The sequence below is a fragment of the Grammomys surdaster genome, unplaced genomic scaffold, assembly GCF_004785775.1.
Source record: "Grammomys surdaster isolate TR1022 unplaced genomic scaffold, NIH_TR_1.0 549, whole genome shotgun sequence".
NCBI classification, from domain to species: domain Eukaryota; kingdom Metazoa; phylum Chordata; class Mammalia; order Rodentia; family Muridae; genus Grammomys; species Grammomys surdaster.
Window position 1 is genome coordinate 7,695 of NW_021604968.1, and position 8,710 is coordinate 16,404.

At 41.1% G+C, this 8,710-nt stretch overlaps 1 protein-coding gene across 1 annotated transcript; it reads left to right on the forward strand.

The window, feature by feature from the left end:
• Nucleotides 1–6,985: 6,985 nt before the first annotated feature.
• Nucleotides 6,986–7,918, forward strand: LOC114633194 (neutrophil antibiotic peptide NP-2-like). Its single transcript, XM_028781807.1, has 2 exons — nucleotides 6,986–7,157; nucleotides 7,677–7,918. The coding sequence occupies exons 1-2, from the start codon at nucleotides 6,986–6,988 to the stop codon at nucleotides 7,787–7,789; spliced, it is 285 nt and encodes a 94-aa protein (XP_028637640.1). The 3' UTR covers nucleotides 7,790–7,918.
• The last annotated feature ends 792 nt before the right edge of the window (nucleotides 7,919–8,710 follow it).

Sequence of the window (8,710 nt, forward strand, 5' to 3'; positions counted from 1 at the left end):
TTTCTTTTTTTTTTTTTTTGGTTTTTTTTTTCGAGACAGGGTTTCTCTGTGTAGCCCTGGCTGTCCTGGAACTCACTCTGTAGACCAGACTAGCCTCGAACTCTAGAACTCAGAAATCCGCCTGCCTCTGACTCCCAAGTGCTGGGATTAAAGGCGTGCGCCACCATCGCCCGGCTGAATTCCTTTTTCATAAGCCTTTTACTATAAAAAAATACACATGGGAAGTTCACCAGAATGCAGAGCAATCCAATACTCTGAGTAGATGCTTCTAGAACAGAAGGAGTGGTCTTAGGTATGAGGAGAAATTTTTCTTTGTGTAAATGAACTTTGAATCAATTTAACAGTACACTCAAGGGCCTACATGATGACAAAAGGAACACAGGAATTAAAGATACATCAGAATGGTTTTCAAGTGCATGAAAATCACCCCTGAATTATTATTAATAAATAATCAATATTATTTGTTGAGATGACCATGCTGATGGCTGTACTGTGGTCACACAGAGCATTCATACTGTATCACACATCCTCATAGGATCACATACTATTCCATGCTGCCAACCTCGAAACTTAATGCCTGATTCTTTTTGTGTCTCCAGTCTCAAGAAATCTGAAATGCTACTGGAGAACAAGATCCTGAAGAAATGGAGAAGGCATTACTGGGACCTGCACCAATGGTCCCTTAAGCCACATACTCTACTGCGGCTGACCATGGAGATCAGAGAGGAAAAGACAACCACGTGTGCTGAGGCCACTGATGCTGAGTGCTGATTGCCAGTCCACTTGAGCTTCTTCTTCATCTTCAATAAATTTCTCACATTATGCTTCCTGTGTGTTCGCATTCTTTCGATGTTTGCTATAAGGCTCAGTCAAGACTCTATATAAAGTACCAGAACCTTCCAAGAGACCTTTAAAATGAATAAATAATTTGGCTTTTATTTACAAAATACTGGTTCCAAATACTAACACTTTAAGGATAACTCCAGGTTAAGATGGAAAATGTAAAGAAAAGCTCAGAATACTCATGATCCTGCCACATGCCTCTCCTGACTTTGCTTCTGCCTTCATGTAGACTTGACTCACTGTCAAAGATGTCGCCTATATGTTGATTAAAACAACCACTTTGGGCTTCAGGTCTATATAGTTCTAAAATCTTATTTTGTAGAGCGCTACTGTATCCTTTAAAAGTGTTGACGTTTCAATGAACCAGGCCTGGATTATGCCTCTGGCTTCTAAGCCCTGGGTTATTTTTGGCTCCATGGAGATCACTTTTATCAATATTAGAAAAAGTTAGAGACAGAATGGGTAGAATGGAAAGCAGATACACCATAATGTGCCTACACTCATATAGGACAAACCATATTTTCTATACAGAAAACTTCTTCATATACAGAAAGTGTCCAAGTCTAATGACTGCAGTATGCTCTGCAAGGCACACTCCAGTGAGTTACCTTATAGCTTTGGAGGGCTTAATGCAGCTTGGAAGAGATATCCAACATAAATAAGGAAGTCAGTAGACAGTTCTCCTTGTAGCCTGAGTCTCCATTCATGCTACAGAGTGCTAAGAGTCAGGCTCTAAATCATCACACACTCCTTCAGGGAAAACCATGTGCTGATGAAAGGACAGCTATGGTAGTGAATTGGATATTGCAGCTGCTAGTAGCACAGAGGGTGTGTGTTACCAGCAGACATTTTTGGGGGGCATTCAATAGGGGTGGAACAATACTGGGAGAATTGAATATCCACATCACACTTTGAGGAAGAAAGGATCCTAGAGGCATCTTACTTGGTAGTTGTTATAGCAACCGTGACAGATAGCAGCTGCACTAACTGAGTTAATAGAAAAAGTCTAACTCTAGCCAGTATAACTCTTTTTGCCTCAAGTGTTACAGAATACCAATTACTGGATCACAAACATAATAGGCAGTTACCAAAGTCCCACAAGACATTTCTATCTTTAAACAAGTCACTCCTGACCTGGGCAAAATAAATTTAGTAATTAAGTCAAGTGTGGGGTCATTCTTTTGAAATGTAATCATCTAAGAGCATAGGTTCTCTGTCTCCAGGAACAGTTAGCATAACTCCAGTAAGTGTCAGTCAGCAAGCACATGACACAATCACATTGATCAACCTCCCTACTAACGTTCTCCAAGGCCTCTCCTCTAACTCACATAGCTAAAAGCCTCTCCTGTCTTTGTCTCCAGAGAGTCTATTCCAACACCTGTCCCTGTTGCACATTCTTGACCCTGGATGCAATAAGGTCATATATTCTTCCTTCCCCCTTTTGCAGTTTAGGATTAAATTTTCTTGTAAAATGCAGAAGTTCATTCCTTTTAACCTGACCAATTATAGTGGTGAAAATTTTAGGTGCATAATGGTAAGTCTTCATGCATATATGTGCACATTGTGACATGATTAAATTGGGGACTCAGCATATCTGTCACCTCAGATACTTATAATTTTGTTATGGTGAAACACTGAAATTCTACTGTACTAGGTGTTTTGAAATACATAATTCGTTATTATTTACAACCATGTCATTGTGTAATAATCCACCAGAACTCATTGCTCCTACCAAATTGTAATTCTGTACCCATTGACCAATCTTCTCTTAGCATCCCTTGATCTTACCAGCCACTAGTAGCAAGTATTCTATTCTTACTTTCTATTACATTGCTTTTTATCTTGGATATGTGAGAACATGTTGTTCTCCTGGTTGTGTGTCTGGATATTACACAGTAAGTGTCCTCCAGTATTGTCTCAGTTATTAAAAAGTCCATGTTTTTATGGCTGAGTATGTTCTACTATGTATGTTCACCCAGAGACACACACAGTGATTATATATGTATACAACATTCTCTTTATCCATCCTCCTACTGGGGGATAGCTCTTGGCAATAATGTAAAATATACAGAGCTACAATACACAAAGATATCTCTCCAGCACAAAGAGTTTATTTCTATTTGAAGGTTTGGTTTTATGAACTCTTTCTACAACCAGAAACATAATATAGTGGATTAAGAGAACATATTTTTCTGAGCTTTACCAACTTACTTTGCCTCTCAAAGTTCCACAGATCATTTAAGAAACTTGCATGTTAGAGGAAAAGATTCTCCAATCTAAAGTGGCCCAGATACTCACTTTCCCAACTTCTTAATACTTGAACCCTAGGTGACAGTGACCCTCACCTCACTCTCTGAAGCTCTCTACCCAATGACCACATGCCCTCACACTTGCCATTGCCTACATTCTCCCCAATTTGGGTGTTTATCTAAATCTCCTGGTTTGTAACCTATTCCACTGCCTTCCTGTCCCTTAATGCTGAAGACCCTGGTTCTTTGATAGTTTACCTCAATAAAGCTTCACTTGAAAGTCTGCTGGAAACTCTGATGCCCAGGGTGTACCCAGAACACTTGTATCCAGGTCTTTCATGTGAGATGCTGTGTGTTAGGAATGTCCACACTTCCCGTGTGTGTAAACTGAAGTCTTGGATTCAAGGTTCAGGAAACACCCCTGCCTCAGCATTTTCACTCAAATTCTTGAGAACCATAAGAAGGAATTCTGATTAGAAAAACTGACTGATTTGGGAAATAAAGGTGTTGTTCTGGCCTTTCTTTCTCTTTCCTTTACTGATGGCTCTCATATGATGAGAGAGAGAATAAAGGGCAGATCTAGAAAGGCTTTGTAGTTTTAAATCCTAAGGAAAAGAAAACACTTGCTAGTTCTTCTCATGTTCTAGCAATCACCAGGTCCATCCAGCCCACCCCACTAAATCCATCCCCAAGGACAGATGAACCCCACTTGGTTGCACACTAACTCTGCATCCGCATTGCAGAAATCTGGATAAATAATGAAGAAGAAGTTGTTCATCAAAGCATCCAATATAGTACAAGACTTTATGACACTTATCTAAGATGTGTTTTCTGAGTCATTCTGGAGAAACGTTGGTTGACAAGATGAATTTCCCATTTCATCAGTGCATTAACAAAGCAAATGTTGATATTCAAAATAATGCACACAAGTCACATGTTCTCTCACTGTACATGATCATGTTCTGCTCTCCTACTGCCATGTAAGATACCATAACAAGAAGGAATGGATTTCAAACAACACACACACCTTCTAACACATGTTTATCATTTGGACATTGGTCAGTCCCATGGGCACAGAGATGAGTGGTTCTCTTAGATTTACACAGTTGGTCCTGGTGTCGGGAGGAAAATTGAGACAGGCTGTGATCTGAGACCAGATGTGCAGAGTACAACCATCTATCCTGGCTCAGGAAGGAGGGATCATCATCAAACTGTCTGAAGCAGAGTGGGTTTTGATGATGGCTATTTCTATACATTATAAACCAAAATATGTTTTTCCTAAGAGATCTGCCCATAAATATTTCTGGTCTACCACTATAAGAGGCCTCAGTTTTTTCCCTGGGGTTCTCATAACAAGACTCAGAGTTCTTCAAAGTATGACAGATGGGTTCCAGTGTGAACATCTGCCTCAGTTCATTTTGTCTTTATAACAGGAGGCCACATACGAAATCTTATAATAATCGTATTATGCACAGCTAATGGTACCAATTTCCTGCAGTTCTGAGGGCTATGAAGTCTCAGATAAAAGTGTCAAAAGGTTTACTCTGTGTTGATGGCGCTTTTCCTGGTTTATAAATGACATTTTCAGAAAATGTTAGCACCTGTAAAAGGAACAAGCTAGTATCATGAGCCTCTTTTATGAGCGAACTATCCTATCCCTGGGGCCTCTTCCCTTTTATCCCAATCCTCTTCTAGAAGACTCCACTTGTGAGCATCATAACTTTGGGAGTATGACTTTCATACATTAATTTTAGTAAGACTTACGCATTCTGATCCGAGCATCATCTAGCAAAGATAAAATGAAATATTAACATTTCAAAACTTGGAGACAAACATACAGCATGCTTACAAGTATGAGATTTTGCTACTGGTCAAGAAATTGCCATGTTTATGCTGAAGAGGAGCTGGGACAAGCCTGCATTCTGACAGCAGTGTCAGAGGACTTAAAGTCATCTCAAAGCACTGGTTTCCCTCTTAGGAACTAGATGGTAGAAAGCCAGTGTGTATCCAGCATGGAATGTCCATTCTGATCAAGCTAGGTCAAACACTGTCTTTATATATGGCCAGTACTGGTTTAGGCATAAGGCCTCTGTGCACACATCAGTTGGTAGACCAGCTAATCCCAATCACTCTGCCATCTGTCCTGCCAGGGGGACATTCAGAAGACATTGTATGTCTCAGGGAACAATGGCACGAGTGTTTTGCCCATATGGATCTAGAGAATTGTTTAGCTGTATTTGGTGACCACAAGCAGTTGCATGCTGTCCTTTCAGAGAATGACTTGAGAAATATACTTCAATCACATGAGAGACTCCTTAGAACCTGCAGAGTCTCACAGCAAAACCAATGTACAATCTCACCATAGTGCAATGTCCTTACTCTGCTGAATGGCTTACCTAGTTCTAAAGGTTGTAACTTAGGTCCTGGGGAGGTTAACTGACAACTAGTTTTCAAATCCTTCTTTACATGTTCATTGAAGATGTATTCTAGTCATCTCCACAAAGCATAAGCCATGATTTGAATGCCACACATTTGCTGTGTACTCTTTCATACTTTCTCATACCAGTGATTAAGCCTCAGTCACAGAGCTATGAAGTTCTAGCTCCTTGGAGTGAGCAGCGATGGGCAAATGGGTGTTGTCTAGTCCTAGAAAAGATAAAGAAGAAGTCTTTTTGGGAAGCCCAGCTTTGCCGCCAGCTTTTCCACGTTACTTAACTTTCCTTGCACCACAGGTGTCTGAGGTATCCAATAGAAATTAAGCACAAAAAATTAAGACATCACAAGTGACCCTTATATAGGGGAAGGCTGTTCCAAGTTGTTTCAGCTGCTCTTGTTTTCCAAGGTCTGGACAGAAGAGTGCTGTGTCTCTTGCTCTGCTCTCCCTGCATATCAGAAGGGTAAGTAATGAAAGTAACTTTTAAAGTATGGATATGTCTTTGAGGCCTAGCTGCAATAGACTCCCTAAAGGCAAGACTGCTCTGGAGGAGCCCACATCATCAGACACCCTTCTAGGGTTCTTCTGTCTGGGCCTCTGGTAGCTGGGATGAACAGTAATACCTGGTTAAGGGGAAACTCACAAAACTTTTGCCAAAACACAAATGTCTTCCTTGTCATTCCAGTAGGGATAATAATATAATCTTTAAAATGTCTTTCTACTTTAAGAACTATCTCTTGGAGTTGCTTGGTTTTGGTTACTGAGTTGCATACATTGTCTATACGTTTTGGGTATTCGTTTCTTTTCAGATGTATGCTTTGCTAAACTTTTCTACCATCTTCCAGCTTGCCCCCCTCACCCCACTGCTTATTCCCTCTCCTGTGCAGAAGCTGCACAGCCCAGTGCAATCTCACAATCCCAATTGCCCACCGGCCTTTTTCCCATCACTGTCCAGACCCAGTTCTGAAATTTCTTCTAGTAGTTTTATGCTTTTAAGTCTTATGTCCAGGTCTTTAATTCATTTTATTTGAGATAAAGTTCCAATTGTGCATGAAATAATTGGGTGTATGCTTTAATACTTACTGTTTCAATTGTCATTCTTACTTGCATAGAAGTAGAACGAATAAACACTCATCTTTCTTAGACCAGTGCTTTGCATAGAATCACAGGAGTCACCAAACGCATGGAACAAGACCTGTCATGAGGGAAGCTGTGACATCAAGAGTATCAAGAAGACCATTAGGACAAATCCCTTTCCTTATCAGTGTAGACCCTTTCTAACTGCATGGCCTCTCTCAAATCCTTTTCACGTAGGCCAACCCACATATACACAGACACACACAGGCACACACATGCACACGCACACACACACACAAACACACACACACATACACACACACACACACCACAAATACACATGGTTCCTGATTTTTTTTCATCCCCTAGGAAACCCACAGCCATGAGGATGCTCACTCTGCTCACCACACTTCTCCTGCTGGCTCTCCAGACCCAGGCAGAATCTCCCCCAGGAAGAGTTGAGGAGGATTCAGACAGGGAGCCCCTGGTAGAGGAGGACCAGGATATTTTCATATCCGTTGGAGGGGATAAAGGCACTGCTCTCCAAGATACAGGTGAGTGACAACATCATGCTAGGGACATGGAGTAGAGAGAAGGGGTAGAGGTAAGCTCTGAATTTGGGTCACCTAGGCGACTTTATTACTTCTTTATTTTCCTCATTGAACAACAAGAGGCAAATAGATCAATTTCTTTCTGGAAAGATTTGTTTGTGAATATCATGGGGTTTAATACAGAAAGAGACTTAGTGACTAGTTTTTTCTTCCTGATCTTAATGGCTAGATTTGGTCTATTTTATTGCATCTATTATATTTTAGGAATTGGAGATGTGTGTTTAGATATTTATGTAATAGCAAGAGCACAGAAAATGAAAATAACATTAAGACAAATGAGGAGTAGCCTTCAGTTTTGTGCTTACCATGGATATTTATTAATGTTGGTTGTGATTGCTCATCCTGCTGTCACTAATGATGAATGTGGAGAACCCATTTCACCCAGCACATGTCTTGCCCGAGATCTCTTCCTGCCCTTCTGATTCAGGCACTAAGTACTTCATATGATCTCTGTATCCCCAGACGTAAAGTCAGGCTTGACCTGCTATTGCAGACTCACACGCTGTGGTTTTGGAGAACAGCTCTCTGGGATCTGCCGTTACCGTGGCCGCATCTACCGATTCTGCTGCCGCTGAGCACTAAGAACAAGATGAATCCATTTTTCATATGACTTGAGATCTTAAAGAAGACTGTTATTTGTCCCATGTTGTGTTCTTGAGTGTCCTCTTCCTTTATATCCAAGTAAAGTTCTTTTAGCCAGTTCTCTCTGTGTGTCCGTGATTGTTATCCTGAAGCAGGACTCTGAGAACCAAAGACAAGAATGCTAGAAAGAAATTCTTGACTGGGCGGTGGTGGTGCACGCCTTTAATCCCAGCACTCGGGAGGCAGAGGCAGGCGGATTTCTGAGTTCAAGGCCAGCCTGGTCTACAGAGTGAGTTCCAGGACAGCTAGGACTACACAGAGAAACCCTGTCTCGAAAAACCTAAAAAAAAAAAAAAAAAAAAAAAAAAAAAGTTCTTGGCTTGGGTCTGTAGGAGTGTCAAGATTATCACGCAGGCTTCTGATGGATAATATGAAACGTAAATGCTATTGTCAGCATCATAACCTCTCATCTCATAACCCTACCCCATTGAGAGCAGAACCATTCTCAAAGCCCTGGCCATGTGGGAAGTAGACAACATAGCTATCTTCACTTTTACATTGTGACAATGACCTAACTTTTCAAAGAAACCAACCTCCTCATTCTAAATATTAATTTGACCAAGCAGGCCAAGATCATATTTCTACCCATGAAGCCCTAAGTGTGTGGCAGTTCTACAAACACAACTGTAGCATTAAGCTGCAAAGGCACCAAATAGGAAATGTGATGGTTTGTATATGCTCAGCCCAGGTAGTGGCAACTTCATAAGGTGGGGCCCTGGTAGAGTAGGTGTGGCCTGGTGGGAGTAGGTGTGTCACTGTGGGTGTGGGCTTTAAGACACTTATCCTAGCTGCCTGGAAACCAGTGTTCTGCTAGCAGCCTTCAGATGAAGCTGTCCTCCTCCACCATGCCTTCC

Bases quoted from the DNA above. Each gene is read 5' to 3' on its own strand.
- LOC114633194 (XM_028781807.1), top strand. From the start codon at position 6,986: ATGAGGATGCTCACTCTGCTCACCACACTTCTCCTGCTGGCTCTCCAG. The intron at 7,158-7,676 runs GTGAGTGACAAC...CTGTATCCCCAG, and splicing joins CACTGCTCTCCAAGATACAG to ACGTAAAGTCAGGCTTGACC.